Source organism: Carassius carassius, chromosome 15 (genome assembly GCF_963082965.1).
Source record: "Carassius carassius chromosome 15, fCarCar2.1, whole genome shotgun sequence".
NCBI classification, from domain to species: domain Eukaryota; kingdom Metazoa; phylum Chordata; class Actinopteri; order Cypriniformes; family Cyprinidae; genus Carassius; species Carassius carassius.
In genome coordinates this window covers 19,193,988-19,211,936 of record NC_081769.1, presented here as the reverse complement: position 1 = coordinate 19,211,936, position 17,949 = coordinate 19,193,988, and the positions used below count along the sequence as shown (strand labels likewise).

Below are 17,949 nucleotides of genomic sequence, written 5' to 3'. Positions count from 1 at the left end.
TTGATCACAGAGTCAGAGAGAGGGAGAAACTAGAGACACAAACATACTTGATTATTCATCTCCTTCAACTCTGAATGGTGACTCAACAATTACTCATCGGTGAGACACCAAATGTTGACGTGTTTTCGGCTCCTGCTGTTGTTCATTAAAGACAGATCCTCTTGGCTGAGCTACTGACCATCTGAAATGACCAGGTGAAATTGTCATAGTGCTGTTTTTCCAAAGTAATCTGGTTTACACTTACTTGTAACAGACTGGCATCGTTCATCTGAGACCGATTGAAATGTTGCTGTCTTTTCTGCATTATTTTGTTCTCCGCCAGCTGTGAGCACTCGTGATGGCATGATAAATGATGAATACACAGTTCAGCAACTTAAAGAGCTGAGTAGTAAAGCTTAAGATGGCCTCCACTCAGCCTTCCCTGATGAAAAGACCAACATGTCTAGTCACAAGCATCTGTTGTGGTGTGTATTCTGGACCCCAAAGTTGGATACTGTTGTGTTGGTTAGTGATAGACCAATAACTCAGCCAGACTGATTTTTGGCTCTCGTAAGACTACCAGAAGTAGTCCATCTGCTTAATGTCATTTCCAAAATCTACTGACAACCTTGCCAATGTATAAAACATATTTTCTATCAAAAAATATAATTTTTAATTTTATATACACATACTCTTATACACAACTAAAATACTACATTTAAATAGTATTTGCATATGTATATAAAGTTATAACATATAGTTTGATTTAGAAATGGACACAAATTATTTCTAATTATCGAAATTACCTTCTGCCATTACAAATCCGAAAAAATGCATAACCACCAAGACTTCAACCAACTTTACCACAAACCAACCTGGAGTCAACCGACTTCACCACAGTGACCTTTCTGGTCAACCAGCATTGTTATTTCACCATTGTAGGTGAACACAACTGACATCTGCCAGCTAGACAACCAAACCCACACTAACCAGCTTGGAAATTATTCCGGTCTAAACTGGTCTTGTCAGCAGCATTCATGCACAGTGCCTCATTTCTCCTCAGCTAATCTCACTCTTACCCTATTCCTAATGGATGTCTCCCCCTCACATCCACCTCTCTTTCTGGAGTGCTGTATCATTACTGCAGCTCCGTATAAGTTTCCATTGACAATCGGTTGCTGGGTTCAGCAATAACACTGGTAACAGTTCTGGGCTCCTGAGGGCCCCAGTCTGAGCTTGAGAGTGTGTGTTAAGCAGTATTGATTGTGCACAGAGATGAGCGAGCGTATTTCACATCCTGTGGCGATTTCTCTGCCCCTGGTGCTCTTTGTCGTAGATATTTGAGGTCCTGTAAAGGTGCTGATGTGAAGCCTGACGCGTAATTCAAAATTTCTGTGCGGCTCTGCGCACTGTCTGCTGGTCTGGAAATCTATATTTATGTATTTGTTCGGGACATGAGATAAAAGGTTGGTGTGGGTGAGCATGTGCTGTTGTGTGTGTTTCTACCTTGTCACATTGTACCAGCTGCTGTCTTTCTATTTTTCTTTCGCTGTCCTCCGCCTGAACTCGGCCGCTCAGCATCGCCAGTGCATGACACCTCAGCCATATTAATGACAGCGAGGTGATGGAGAGAAAGATAGAGGGGGAGCGATGGAATACACTGGAAGGAGAGGTGGAGACAGCACATTATCGTGAAATTACGTTTGCGTTGCAAGCAGAGGAAAGCTACTGTAGATAAGCCTTTATAAAGAAAGAGACTGGGGCTAGTTGTCATACAGTCAATTTGTCATAAGTTTTTATAACATAAGTGTGTGTTTTCTCTTGCAGTGGTTTGCATGACCGTTTCGAACATCTAGCTTAAAATCCATTTAAATTAGAATCGTTTTGTTGTCCACATTATAATAACATTCATTTCAGTCTCATATATCACTGTTAAATGTCAAGTTTAGCAAAATGATTATCCATTTGTTATATCGTAAATAATAATGTTGTGATGCATTCTTCATTCACTTCATTAAATAGAATTTTAAAAGGTTTTAATGGTTTAATTCAGATGTATTTAGACAAAATTTTGTAGAATATTGTTTGTTTATTAGTTACTTGACCATAGTATACAAATAATTATCAGGTATTGTTATCATCCACATCCCTTGTAGTTTTTCATAATTATCAGGTTGATGTTTAAGTTGTATGTATTTATTAGCGGCAACATTTGTTGGCAAAATAATGGAAAGGAGTTTGTATTTTCGTGTTTTGTGATCTTTCTATTATTTTATTTTTATTTCTATTTATTTAGTTTAATGGGTGGTACAATTGTGATGACTTACCCCATGCAAGCTATATAAAAGGAATTGTTGGTAAAAGTTTAAAGTTCAAAGAAACATGATGCATTCAGATGTAGTTTTTTTCTTAACCATTGTCATAATGATTGTCTTAGTAAAACTACTTTGTTTTGTCAGTTTGAATCTATTTGTCTGTTATGGCATCATTCAGCCAAAAAACATTGATTCCGGCTTCCTCTTTTTTTTGTAGTACCCCAATAAACTATATGTAAAGTATTTTGGTGGTGTATATATATTTTTATAGAACACTTAATATGTGAAATACATTATGATATTTCTAAAGAAACGTACAAAGCAAAAATATGTGTACTACATTTTAAAACTATATCCCAAAGACCAACACAAACCTGAAGTATGGTAACAAATGTAAAAAGATGAGCCCCTAACATCACAACACAACAAATAACTAATGATAATGAAAAAACAGCTACACAGGTTTAAATAAGTCAGCAAACATCAACAACAATCTTTTAACAGCATTATTCATTCATGCTGCAATGCATGTTGGGAACTAAAAAACCCTTAATATTCCAGCAGAATTGTTCAGTACGAAATTCTTTTTCCAGACGATTGTATTAAACAGCATTTGAGGAATTCTGTTGGTCTAACATAAATTTTAAGTAATTCACATATATTAGTATTCGCAACTATAAGTCTCTGTCAACTGGAAAATATGCAGTTGCTTTTTTTTGTACAATGCAGTGTAATGTCTTGTCCTGTTATTAGGGCATATTGCCACAAAAGTTCAATGCATGTTCAATGACCTGAATCTTTTCTGGACGACGTTGTTGGAAATGTTGAACAGCTATTTTGCAGCCAAGATCTTAATGTATGTGCCTATAAACAGACACTGACCTTCAAAACTAAAGCTACCCTGAGAAATATCCACTGAAGTAAAAAGTGACACCAAACCCGGTGGCCCCAGGGACACTTCTCTCTCTGTATTCCTTGAAGAAATAAGCGAAAAAAATAATAATTAGGGATGAAAAGTGTTGTAGATTATGCCCAGAGCCCTTGTATTTTCTGATCCCAGTGGAATGACTCAGGGGACCGACTCACCTGATTGGCCGAGAGTGCTGGTGTGTGGCCGGGGAACAGAGGCGTGTGAGCCTGCTTTTAGGCAGTTGCTTGGCGACTGTGTGCTTTATGCTGGATGACATTACATTTTGTGATTGATGCAGCCAGTGCCCAGCTGTGCATGAAGAAAGGAGAAAAAAAGAGAGAGAAATGAGCAGACAAATGAGGAGAGAGAGAGAGGGGGAGCAAGGATTTGTCCGCCTGGCTCATGCTAGTAGAAGAGGTGTAATAACTATAATTACAACACAATTTAACGCATTAAACAAAGAGATTGATGCCACACCTACAGCTAGGAGCTTGATTGAATCTCTCAGTGTGTGGACATGAATGGAAATGTACATGTGTGCTAATCTAATAATACAAACATAATGAAAGCATCTAAAAATAATGTGTTTGTGAGTCGAAATTTGCACATAGGCACTTTGTGCAGAAAAAAAAAAATTGTCAAATGGGACAAACAAATTAAAGCGTTCATTAGTGTGTGTAGTAATAGTTTGGAGCTCTATATGTAGAAGCAAACTAATGAGCCCTGTGATTAATACACGCAAACATAGACACAAAAATAGAAGTCTTTGGTGCAAAGAGATGCACACAGCTGAAATGTAGGGATAGTAACACAGAAGGAGAGATGTAGTGTATGTGTGTGTGTGTGTGTGTGTGTGTGTGTGTGTATGTAGGTGGGAGATAATAATTCTTGTGAACAGCCAAGATGTTATGTGTTCTTGGCTGCTGACTATCTGATAGCAACAGCTTGAGTTTGACACAAATCTCTGTAATAAAAAATACGGGTGCATTATTTATCAAAGAGCACCTGTATGCTGAGGTCACCTTGCCCAGAAACTGTCCACTTCCTGTTAATGATGAAGGGAAGATGGAAAAAAATAGAAGGAGAGGAAACGTGGATGATGAAACTTTAAAAAAAGCTTAGTTTAGTTTTGTGTGTGTGTGCACATGGATAAAAACTTTTCTTTAATCTTCAGTATTTTCTGTGCCATAAATGCGATTTCCTTAGCTTTTATGAGACTGTATTTGTTCACTTAACTGTAAAATAAAAATAAATAACTGCACAAATGTACTTTAATACAGGTCTGTTGTGATGACTGCAGTAAGGCTGCGGTTGCCAGCACTAATGCTTTATTATGAATTGTTTTACAGTTTACAGTGTTATTTGTGTTGGTGGTGTTCTTTTGACTTATGCGTTATGTGATGTTGGCGTAGATCGCATCTCTGTTTTTAAATCAGTTGAATGTCACCTTGTGCTTTGTGTGCATCATTGCTCTGTAAGTTTTCATCTCTTGGGATGTTGTCAGCCTGACAAATGTGTCTCTAATAGCTCACCTACCGTCTAACTGCGATTTCTGTACTCAGGTTTAACATCAGACCAGATATATCTTTGCATTACATAGAGCAGTTTCACACAGGATTGAGTGAACAATACGTTACAATTCAAAAGTTTGGGGTCCATTTTTTAAAGAACTTAACTTATTGAGCAAGGATGCATTAAATTGATCAAAACAGGAAGTCCATTTATAATATTCTAAAAAGGTCACAATTTCAAATGCTGTTCTTTTGAACTCTCAAGTCATCAAAAATCATGAAAATGTATCATGAAATCCACAAGAATATTATGCAGCACAACTATTTTCTGCATTTATTATGATAGGAAATGGTTCTTGAGTGGCAAATCAGCCTATTATATAATATTATTATATTATAGAATATATTATAAAATATTAAATTAAATTAAATTAAATTTATGCATTTAGCAGACGCTTTTATCCAAAGCGACTTACAGTGAATTCAGGCTATCAATTTTTACCTATCGTGTGTTCCCGGGGATACGAACCCCCAACCTTGCGCTTGATAACGCAGTGCTCTACCAATTGAGCTACAGGAACACTAAAATATAATATATTATGATGATTTCTGATGTATCATGTGACCCTAATGGCTGCAAAAAAAAAAAAAATCAGCTTTGCCATCACAGCTATAAATTAGATTTTAAAATATATTTTAAAGTTATTTTAAATGGCAATACTGTTTCTCAATATTACTGTTTGTACTGTATTTTTGATTTTGAATAATTGTACCCTTGGTAATCTACTATGAAAAATATATCTTCTTTTGCTTTTGCATCTGAACTCAGATACATATATATTTATTTTAAACTTGTATGCATGCTTTTTTCCTCATTATTTCCAAACCATTAGTTTATTTTAGCAGCTTTAAATAGGTGAATAAGATGTCAGTCAGACTTGATAAACTAATGCCATGGTTAGAGATGAACTTACTCGTACACAATTTAAAAAATCTTAACACTCATTACAGTAGATGAAGTGTTGCCTTACAGTTAAAAGAGCCAGTCGCCTTTAGAGGTAGAGGCATTATAGTGTTCAGGAGAACTGGTTGTCCAACCAAATGCGTAAGGCAGAACAAACTTGTTTGAAAACACTAATTTCTGTGATTTCGATTGGTGCTGTGGAAATTTCACACTGCACCTTTAAGACAGACAGCTTCCTATTTCTGCGGTTGCTCTCTTGATCTGTAATCTACATAGACATCTGTCTCTTTCTCCTCCGCCTCGCTCTGACACATCCAGTTCACACAAACACACACAATCTCATATTTTCATTACCAAATATGTTTCACCTGAATGCACACTGAAAGACTGATTATAACACTCACGTTTGAGCTTTTTAAAACAATGATTCAGGCATTACAATTTTCATAAACATCTTATCATCCACTTTCTGTCTCTCTCTCTCTGTCTTATACACACACACACACACACACACACACACTGTCTGTGCCCACGGGCAGTACAAAACCATGGTAATTGAAACGACATACCTACAGTGTATTAATACAAGTTTAATATGGCTAGTGTGAATGAGAGAAGAGCCAGGGACATAAAGAAGACGACAGAAAAGAGAGAGAGAGGGTGAGTTAGAAATGAGAGCAGCAGAGCAAATCAAAGCAAAATTAAATGGATTTGCATATTTCAATGTACGCCGCAGGTAGGCCTTCTAATTATTTCATTTTCCCTCAGCTCTCATTTCCTCATTTGTTCCTCAGTCGACAGACGGCCTGTTGGACTGTTAAAGATGTGTACTTTAGCTGCAGACTTCTTATTCAGGTCATTTCAGTTACAGCTAATGATGCAGTTGCTGCTGTACTTCCTGTCCCAACATCACCCAAATTAATTTTGCGTCTCGGCCTACCTTTGTTCAGGTAATTTGTTTTTGGAAATATTCCTCTTTCATTGAAACCCTCCCCTGAGACTGTTTCCCATAATTCAGTTTAATTCAGTTCTCAGTCTGTGGCCGTGACTGCTCACACTGTTGGCAAATCAATGAAGTGATGGTTATGTAACCCAATTTTTGACAAAGAAAGAGCAATGATGGTATGAATATTAGTTATAATTATTGTGTCACCTATCACTGACATGATAATAATCATCGAGTATGGGTGGTCTTTTGAGATTTGGGGGGGGGGGTTGTTTTGGTCTGTTGTTTAATGGCTTTAGATGTGCTGGACACTCTGGAATTGTAATACTGGACACAAAATATGTGAGTGATTTGAGCATGAGTGTTTCTTTTCCCCATTGACTTACATAGTAAATATTTTCATACTATGGAAGTCAGTACTATTTTTCATACTATGGAAGAATGCTATTGGTTAAACACATTCTTCAAAATAACCTTTTATGATAAACAGAATAAAGATCCTCATACAGGTTTGGAACAATGTGAGGGTGAGTAAATAATGGCAGAATTTTTGGGTGAACTCTCTCTAAGTTGTTTTTGCCAGCTGAAAAAAAAAAAAGTAATCCTATGATGAACATGTTCCTCTTATGAACTGGTTCTTTGTAGTACATCAAAGACACGACCAGTGTAGCCCGAAAAAAAAATGACTTAAATTTTTAATGTTACCTTTTCTTTAGTGTTTAATATAGCTGTTTGTGAGTGCAAATGATCCACAAAGTTACAAAGCACAAAGTCCACACCAAAGTGAGCTAATCTCTCAGAAAGAAAACACTTGCCTGAAATGCCTCCTTTGTTTGTTGTCCTGCAGTTATTTCTGTGACTTGCTTATGTGACCATGTTATACATTTGCATAATGCCCACCCTCTGGCTGCTTTGGTCCGCCTTCAAAGAACAGATGGGTAAGTGATTTCGCTGTGGAGAGCGGGTTCTCACTGTGAAGGCAAAACACTTTTAATTGATGCTATAGTTGCAATAGACATTCTATTGTTCATGGCAGAAAACCTGATTATGGTAAGCAATGTTAAATTTCTGACACATTCTTTAAGTTGTGAAGCAATCATATCAGACTAGGCTAGGTAACCATCAGATCAGACTTGGGCTTTTCAGGGCCTGCAGCAATGCACAGTATGAGAAATTATTTATTTATTTCTAGGAGACCCCACAAATATAATAATGAACTAAATGAGCATAATATGGGACCTTTAAAAAAGTCACAAAGACTAAGAACATTATGGACTTAATGTACAACAAAAAGGACAATATAACTAGTATACCCAATTGAATCAGAATCGTGACGAACAGAATCAAATTTAATCTATAGCTTGTGAATCACTATTGAATTGAATCAGATAATCTGGATTGATACCCAGTCATAGTATCTAAACCATATCTCAGATGTGAACAAATCGAAGAGAGTCAACCAATATATTACAAAAGCTCAGTGCCTGTCACACATCTTCTAACAACTCTATAATTCAATACTGTGTATCTATGGATGCCGTATTCTTACACTTCTCTCTCTCTGTTTCTGTATCTCTGAGAATGTGGGGATGTTCTGCATCATACTCTGTCATTCATAAGTGAATCTGCATTCAGTGTCTCTGACAGTGACGACATATTCTGCCATTTTATAATCTTGTTTTGAAGCCCAATGTCATTATAACTTGTATCATGGTTTGGTTTTATTCTTTCAGTATTCCAAGGCCATTTATATTTTGTTTTTGTAATTTGATTTGCTTTGATTTGTATCGGGTCAGAGGAGATGCACATATTAGATTCAGCACACAAGAAAGAAAACAATTCACCATATTTAGGTTCAAATCCTGTATATTTATTCAGGAAGATATGCATTTAAATAGTTAGTCTTATATTAATATTTACTATCTGGCCTAGTTTTGTCTGCATGCATTTGACTCTGGGTAACATTGAAAAGTAAACCAGATGACCAGGATACAGATGTAAAACTAGAGTCTTTATTTATCTTGATGTGATTGATTTGCTTATTCATTTATTTATTATAAAATGCTGTAACATACTGTATGTTTTTAAGACTGTCTCTTCTAATCATATGACCCTATTCCTGAACAGATCACTCATTTTAGATTCATAGTGCACATTCACAATAGCAGTAAGTAATTATTTTTCTTCATAATTTAATTGGAATTGGAATTTAATTATGCAAGTTGAATAATTAACTCATTTTAATCACTCCAATACCCTCAACAGTCTAGGTCTAGAAGCACAACTCTTGATTAATTGTGATTACAGTTACTTCCCATGATTCCTCATCCCACTCCTCGGTCTCATTTTAACACGATCATGTGCTCTGTCTTTAACTTTTATCTTCCAAACACCTCCGTCATCTCCATCCTCACAGCATAAATGTCAAATTAAACGTTTTCCTCTTCGTCTCTCTCTCTCCGTTGCCCTCTCTCCTTCTTTTCCCAGCATGCTGGCTTGTATAAAAGGTTGTTATGTGAGTTAGGTGTTAATTGGTTGCTGAAGTCCATTAATATTCTCCTTGCGAACTTGCTCGTCAAGAGCCAAGCGGGAAAACTGATGAGTGTGTGATTTTCCTCCAGAGAGGAAAAGAGAGCGCATGAGGCAGAGAATGACAGAATGACAGAGAGGGAAGAAGAAAGAGCAAGGTTCAAAGCCTCGCTGTAAGGTCACTGGCACACAAGAAAAAAAAACAGTTATTTAGAAAAAAGGAGACAGCGCGACAATCTAAGAAGGCAAACAGCGAGGGAGGGAGATAGACAGAGAGAGAAACACTGTTTTGATAAAGAGACACTAAAGGGCACTATTCAGAGAGGAGCAGAAAAGGAAGATTATGTTATCATATGGAAAGAAATAGTTCCTTTGTGGGCTGATAGATAACTGGCAGAATGGGGACGAGACGAGAAGGGATGAAGAAAACAGTGTGATGATGATCATGTTCCCGTTCTCCTGTTCCTTTTGATAAACAACATGCAGTGCTGCTCTATAGGCTCTGATCCCGGTGAGAAACAGCACATGACGGCTCTCTCAGAACCTGTGAGAACACACTTCCTGCTGACCAACTTTATTCAAGTGTGTTTGTTTCTCTGCAGGTGTGTGAGCTTACAAGTGTACTTATAGCTGACAGTAGCAATGCTAACTTGACCATACTGCAGTGCAAAGGCAACTGTCAAAATGAAAACTTATATAGAAAATCAAGTCTTTATCAAATCAATCGAAAATCGAATTTTCTCAGTTTTACTATTGGTAAGGATGCTGCATTTAGAGTACATTTAGTCATTTACCAGATGTTTTAATCCTGAACAAACTTACAAATGAGGAATATCACAAGCAATTTATCAAATTAATAATGTCACTTTTTCAGTAACAAGCTACTGGGAATATGTAGCAATGTAGCGTGACAAAACAGCTACATCATATTTGTCACACTGCATCTCACTCGCAGCTTTACAGCCTACTGGGCTGAGGCCATGATCAAATGATAATCAGTCTGATTCATTTGGGTGAATCAGTTCATTTGGGCAGTTCGAACAGAAACTGTTCACTGGTTTGTGTCTTTTTGCAGAAGTGTGTCAAATTACTTGAGCACCACAGTAGCATTATTCTAAAGTAATAGTAGCATAAAAAAGTAATGTTAAATTGTAATATTTCACAAAAAGCTTAATTATAATGTTCAGACTGGGTGTTACAGTGTTGTTGCCCTTAGAGGGGAATTTTACTGTAGCTGTTCATTGCTGTAATCCGCGTGTGTGTAGGGGGTGACCGGGGTTAGTTCAAATTGAGACTTCGGCAGGACTTGGTTTGCCGTTTTGTTAGTATTTTTGTAGTAGACTGTGTGTGTGCGCCTCCGCTTTGTGTTTGTATAAAAGGTGATAATTGTGCTCATAGGTTTAGCGTTCATGTGAGGTTTTAATGAGAAGAGCTCACAGGAAGCTGTCTGATTGAGTAATGGCTGCCGGTTTGGCTTAAAAGCCTGGCACTAACAAACAACAAGACTCAGAAGGAAAGAGAGAGGGAAAGAGTGCCAAGTAAGTTTTCCACACACATAGGCCATGCACACTCGTTTCGCTCTCTCGCTTTTACTCTACACCCTCCTTCTCCTCCAAGAGACTTAAATTCACCACTCCCCCACCCACACGCATTATTACATAGCCTGAAGGACAAAACGCAAATTTAATCTGTGATAAGCAGAACATAGGATCAGTGCATAAAAAATACCCTGCACCTTTTCTGCTGATGCATCAGGATTCCTGCACCCACGGACACCCACCTTCCCACCTGCAGCCTCGGGCTTTCCTGGACTGAACCTTTGGTGCTGGATTAAGTTTTAAGAGCCTTAATGTCTACGGTATCACAAGCAGTCAGAGTGTGTATGAGGCATGCATGAGATTTTAACATTACCCTCATGCAACTGTTAACTCATGTCCCTTAAGTGCTTTGGCAACATTTGGCCTGGTGTGATGCCAGTGAGAAATTAAATGATTGGGATGCAAATGAGGATAGAGAAACAGGAAAGCGGACTGTGGATAGCAGCTGTGCTAGGTGAATGGATAGCTTGGGTGGATGGACAGATAGGTGGATAGATGGGTTGTTGACTAGATAGGATAATAAATGGATGGGTAGGTAGATGAATAGGTACAGTATGTATGTATGTATGGATGATGTTTTTTTTTTTTTTTTTTTTTTTTATGCAGATCCTGGGTTGAATTCCTTGAATTAATCGACTAATTGACTAGTCTGTCCACATTCACACAATCTTGCTATCCTCTCTCTCAGTCCCCTGTGCACACACTGGATACTATTTACACATGAATACACACAGACTCATGCATTTATGCGCACGTAGCTGTGTAGTATAGCACAGAATGTACAGCATGTCGCAAAACAAGACACATTCATTTAGAACATCCCCTCGTGACTTTGTGAACACTCTCTGTATTCCAGACAGATAAAGACTGATCAGAAAGAAGCTGATGACCCAGAGAACTTTAGCAAAACACAACCAACTGTAGAAGTGAGACTGAAAGACAGTGAAGCTCATTGACTCACTGACTGTTTTGCTTTCTGAATGAGTGCTATTGTGGACTCTCACCCTCCCCTGCCCTTTACCAAAATAACGATATGTGGGATATGCATCTGCCAGCACGCACACACTCAAGTATATATACCAGGGTTCTCTCCCAAATTGTGTCTGTGCACTTTCGAAAGAGGTTATACAAACATCAGGCAGATTACTCAAGGAGTTTTGGACTACGAGGAAGAAAAGAAACAAGACTTGAAGGAATCAGAGGATCTTCCACCAATGGACAGCTCAAGGAAAAGAGAGAAGGAGGAAAGGAAAGGAGAGATGGATTAACTTTTACTCAACCTTGGTGGAAGTAGGGGAAGTTGTGTGACGCTTTGGGGAAAATCGAATGGAATCAGGCAGTACCTGAGGCACAGATCTGAAGTTGTGCTCTCACACAGTGAATATCAGGCCTGCCAATCACTGTGTGTGTGTGTTAGTGAGGATCCCGGCTGTGCTCAGTATCACGGTGTGCTTAGAACACTAGTATGATTGGCTGTTCTGAGCTTTAAGACACCTGCGCTCATAGTGCTGTAACACATAGCTCTTTGTTAGGGATCATTTTGGACTTCTGAGCCAGTTCTTCAAGTTCCTACTGCACATGCTTTTCAGTGTTTTAGAGCAAAACCTTTTAATATTTCATACATAGATGTGTGGTATGCAATCTCAACTTAAATTCCATGTCAGATTATAGATTTGGATATATGATCGCCTGTCTGTACTTCCATTGTTGCGTGCAGCCCTTCCTAAAGTCACGCAAATGTGGTTGTTTAACTTCTTAAAGTTTAAATACTCATTTCAAATCTGGTGAAAACAGTTGGCAGACTAGATAGCGCATTGATTTATGGTTGTTTCAGCGAGCCAGACTGTGTTTGCGGTATCACAGTGTCGTTCTGGCACCGAGGTGCACGTCATGACGAGGTGAATCTCAGCAGGCTCTGCCTCATCTCGAAAGAGAAAAACAAACTCGCAAAGGTGTGAGGAGAAAAACAAGAATTTCATAAGTGAATGCTTTTGTGGGATTCAAACCTGTGATGTGGTTAGCCGGTTACCAGTTCAGATATAAATACAACAGCCTTCTGCATAACAAGTATGATATCATCTAAAAACGACTACTCAATTAGTGTTCGCAACGTTCGAGTTTAGTCTTTGAGTGCTAATAAGTGGTTTGATGGCAATTTCCACACGATAGGAGTTTCTTTTTACTCTTGAATGTGGAGGATTATTTTTATTAGCTGCCTACGGTTGGTTGTTATCACATGTGATATTAGTTGCTTGAGGATTGAAACGCAGCCGCTAAAGTGATTTAGGTAACCCTGAGCTTAAAGAGCACTGGTGTTTAGTGTAGTAATTTTGCTGTGGTTTCAGCTGTGTAGCGTGTGCTGAACTGTGCAGTCATCAACCACAGAGGCCTCATTGATCAGCTACCGAGCCTCAGTACACAATGAGACGAGGCCAGCGATCTCTCCTCCTCTCCTCCACCCCGTCCCTTCTGCTGCGATCCCTCGTTCTGCTCTCCGTCTGCCGTGAGTCGTCACATTTCTTGCTTTACTTCTCCATCTGTCTTGTTTCTCTCGGTAATTCCTCAGCACACCTTGAAATGAATCTTTCTCTTTCTGTCTGTAACCTTATGAAACCCAAAAGTTCTTTCATTTCTCTTCATCTTTCTCATCTCGGCCTCGGCCTCTCGCTTTCTCTTTATTTTCGCCGGTCCCCGTCTCCTAAGACACTTCTCTCTGTCCTTGTCTCTCACTCCGCCTCAGAGGAAGATAATTTATGAGAAGGAGCGAAGAGATGCGCGTGTGTGAAGAGAAAAGAGGATACGGAGAGAGGAGAATGGAGGCCGAGCCAGCTGGCAGATTTATGATTGAGGGATCAGAGATGAGTGTGGAGCAAAGACAAAAAGATAGAAAATAGTGGTCTCATGCACTTTTTTCCTTCTCTTTTTAACCAGAGGAAGTCTTGACTCACTCCGTGCCTTAGGCAAGAAAATACATAAAACTTTTTTGTTTTGTTTTACAAATTACCAGTTGGATATGTAAATGAAAGATAGAATAGAGTTTTCATTTATGATGCAAAGAGACCCCGGTTCAAATCCCGACCTAATAGGCTCTTTTGAAATAAAGCAAGCAAAATTGCAGCAGAACTTGACAGCTAGTGATCAACCCGCATTTTCATTGAATGGAAAAGATCTGACATTTTGATAATGATCCTTTTTGTGTTCCACCAGAAAAAAAAAGGGCGGATGAGCTTGGAGCGACGTGAGAGTGGGTAGATGATGATGGAATCCATTCGATTGAATTGACTACATTTAGATTGCTGCTGTGTTTTAAATAAAAACACTTTGCCTCTTAATTATAAATGAACTGAATAATGTTTTATTGTATGTTAATTTCCCATTACTTTTAATATTATCTAATGCTCACTTTAATGCCAATAATTTAACACTGATAAATGTTGCCTTTAGCAGATCTTAAAATCTCAATGTTGTTGTGAGGATGAATTCACTTTGAGCATTTATTTATCTTTTATTTATTCATCCATCTAGTATAGCATTTTAATGTCAACAATTTACATATATTGTTCATAGCATTAATAATTATCATCTTTTGAGTGTCCTGAATTGAATATTATTCAGCTTCTAAGTCACTTATCAATCAATTTGTGAAATTTGAGTAGGTGAACTTGTTGATACAGCCAGATGTTCTTGAATTGACCAAATTTAGACTGCCACCCTATTCGGATGGTAATTGTTTCTGATGAGGACGTTTGATAAAAATAAATGTACATATTTCCTCAGTGATAAAACTCATGCAATTGGATGATGATTTACTCACCATGGAGTGAGTTCTGTGATGATACAAACCTGCATGTTACTAATAGGAAAGTAACTATTAATTAATTTAAATATTATTTTAGTAATAGGAAAATTTACTCACTGTGTTGATGTGTTTCTTGCATTATTCCTCAGTTAATGATTTGTTATTTTAAAAATGTGGAAATTAGCAGAAACGAGTTACGCAACCTCTTATTTACAAAAGGGAAATTTGACTACTTGGTAGAATGATTACTTGCTGTAAGCACTAATTTATATGAATAATAACTTGTATAACTCATTAGATGAAGTCTGACATAAGAAGGGCAATATGAAGAAGCAAAGGAGAGTTATGGCATGTGGAAAACTCGGAGAACAGACATCTTGTATAAAGAAGGGAAAAGAGGAGAGTTATAAAACAAGAGCCGGAAGTTGAGAGGGAATTGTTAATACAACCATTAAAATTTGCGGAACACTGGGGAGGAAGGAATCGGCAGTATAACAATCAGGAGAACGGGACGAATGAGCAGAAATACAGACTCTGTAGGGACACAGAAAGGATATGACAGTGGCTTTATGGAGGATAACCTCAAATTCACTCAGGGATTTCTGCAGTTAAAGAGAACATGTATTCAAGAGGTACCTCAAGGAAACCCGAGATTGGCCATTTTATGAAGTAATTGCTGTTTTTCCCAGAATGTGTGCACTTATAATTCAGCAAGGACATTGTTGCTCCTGTTCACGGTGACTCACTACTTCAGGTTGATATGACAGTCTGTCTATACTTCAGACTTCTCTTGCTGTTTTCCTCTGCCTTTTAATAACATCCCATCTGGGGAGCTGGACCACATTTTCAGCAGGTGCAGAAGTCCTCGGTCTAATTCAAACCTGAAATAAATATGTTCTGATGTAAAATTAATAAGAACTATTAAAGGATCCACAATACATTGGTTATCTGTGGAAATATCGGATAAGTAATTTTAGGTGATTGTGGTCACACTGAGATTACCTTTGCCGTCATCTAACATTGAACATTTCATCTTTCAAAAAACAGTATTAATTTATATAATAATAATTAAAAAATGAAAATCCATGCTGTACATTATAAGGTTGTGATGCCTAAATTCACTTGTAGCATTTAAAAATGATTGATTTTATTATTCAGTTATCATCCATTTTTAAACAAACGTGTTGAGTTCATGCAGCCTGAGTGCTGCTGTCATTAAAGCGAAAGGGGGTCATACAGAATAAATACTTAGACATTTGGAAAGTCACTTAATGAAATTTTCAATTCAGTGGTTCATTTAAACTGTTATGCTGATAATATAATTTGTAATGGAAAAACTATTAAATTAGAAAAAGGCTAAATAGAAGCAATTTCAGTGGTCTCAGACATTTGAACCCTGCTGTATATTCATAATCTCAGCAACAAAAAACCATTCTCTGCACTAGCATGTGTGTATGTGTGTGAGTGAGAGAGATAAAGAATGGGTCTTAAGCCATGGCAGAATATGCTGTTATGTAATTCTCGCCAATAAAGCGTTTTTTCTCTAGCAGTTGAATGTGAGATGTTGTTGGGGATGGGAGCCAGGTTGACAAGATGAGTGTGTGTATGCAAGGAATTGTGGCGGTCTGGATTTCTGTGCTGGCCGAAGGCTAACTCTCCCAGGCTAGCCTGGTGTAATTGCCCTGTAAATTTTCACTAAGCTCCCTTTGTTATGTCTGACTAATGTCTCTGCAGTGCTTTCGAAACAGTGTGTCAGGAATAGGGTTGCAAAATTTCCAGTAAATTTCTGTCAACCTTTCAAAAATCCCTGAATGATTCCAAAAAAAATCCTGAAACGTTTCCAAAATTTACAGGAAATTTTCCACCTTTTTGCAACCCTAGGAACACACGGGGATCTCCACTCTGCTCCCAAAACAAACAAATGTCCACTAACACACACACACACCCATCAAGAAACAAGAAAGTATATCAGGGACAGGATGACCTGAACGCTGTGGTCTAGAGAAATAAATGGATGGATGGATGGAGGGGAAAAGAGAGGGATGAAATGGAGTGGGGAGAGAGTGATATGACTGAAATATGGTGATAGAAAAGAGCAGCGTAAAACATGAAGGTCAAAAGAAAGATTGTGCAGCGGTTATGGTGAGAGGAAGAGATAAGGGAGAACAGGAACAAGAAATCACAGATGGAGCGATGGAACAGGGAATAAACACCATGAACAGACAATGAACGAGTGAAGAAAGCTTTGAAGCTTCAGGGCACAATGATCTTAGATCAGTAAATACTGTAGGAAAATAACCAAAGATTTTCATTGGCTTCCTTTTTTGTTGTTGTAATGGAATAGTTTACCAAAGATTTTAATTCTACCATGATCCTTATGTTATTCCAAGTCGGCATGACTTACTCTCCACTGTGATACATTTAATAATAATATTTTATTATAATATTTATTTTATATTAATTAATTAATTATTTATTTTAATATTTATTTTAAAAGCATAGTAAAAGTGTATAAAAAATTGGTATTTGAGTGTTAGTTACTTGTATCACTTCATGGTGATCTTATATATAACTTTTCGTTAATGGTGTTGCTTTTGGATTTACTGACACCTAGTGGTGTGGATGTATCAAATTTGATTCTAAACGTAAAATGGTCCAGTAACAGTGAGGTTGCGGGACTAAACTGAGTATTATTCAGCTGGTCATGTGATCACAAATTGGTGTAATGGTAAACCTGCTCCATATAAAATAAAACTTATTTTACAGGTGACTGAAATATCTGGAGTATTTATCTTAATAAAGTCTATTCAGTTCTTTATGTTAAACTATTTAATGAAGGGAAAAAACGACTGCATGAACTTTCAATCTAAATAGCCAGTTATTATAATGATGGCAGATTTTAAGTTACGGCAGTTTGACATTTCCAGTTCAGTCAAGACATTAACTTAAAATAATTACTTATGATAATTAAGTAAATGCATTCAGGAAAGCCATTTGCATGTCCTTCATTATTTTTTAAGTTCAACTAACTCTTAATTTTGTACCGTGCAGCTTTAGAGTAAGGTTACAGATGAGAGAGAATATATGAAGGCAAGAACATGGATGTAATTAGACGAGTGGAACAAAGAGACAAGAGATGGATGTTCAGTCCATTTTCTCCTCTCTTTGCCTTTTGCATGTCCTTTTCACTCCCTCCTTCCCCTTTTCCCTCCGCTCCTCCTCTCTCCCGCTCTCTCTCGCTTGCCCGGACAAAGCAGGATGATTATACTGCAAGTCTGATCTGCAGAACAAATCACATTTCTGAAGGAGAGAGATGGAAATAAACAGGCCCCTTGCCGGAGAGATAGCAAAGAGAGAGCGGGAGAAACACGAAAGAGATGATGAGGAATCCATGGCGG

The 17,949-nt window shown here is 37.7% G+C and overlaps 1 protein-coding gene across 3 annotated transcripts in view; it reads left to right on the top strand.

Annotated features, from left to right (window-relative positions):
* Window positions 1–17,949, top strand: part of LOC132158401 (cell adhesion molecule 4-like) — a 141,563-nt gene that overhangs the window by 83,835 nt on the left and 39,779 nt on the right. Inside the window, exon 1 of one of the 3 annotated variants that reach the window (XM_059567790.1) lies at window positions 11,850–13,255. The exons of 1 other annotated variant lie outside the window; for it this stretch is intronic. In XM_059567790.1, coding sequence (XP_059423773.1) covers window positions 13,174–13,255 — 82 coding nt within the window. In that variant the 5' untranslated portion in view covers window positions 11,850–13,173. Of the gene's footprint in view, window positions 1–11,849; window positions 13,256–17,949 lie in introns of those variants that run through there. One more of the 3 variants, XM_059567792.1, reaches the window with a different exon arrangement.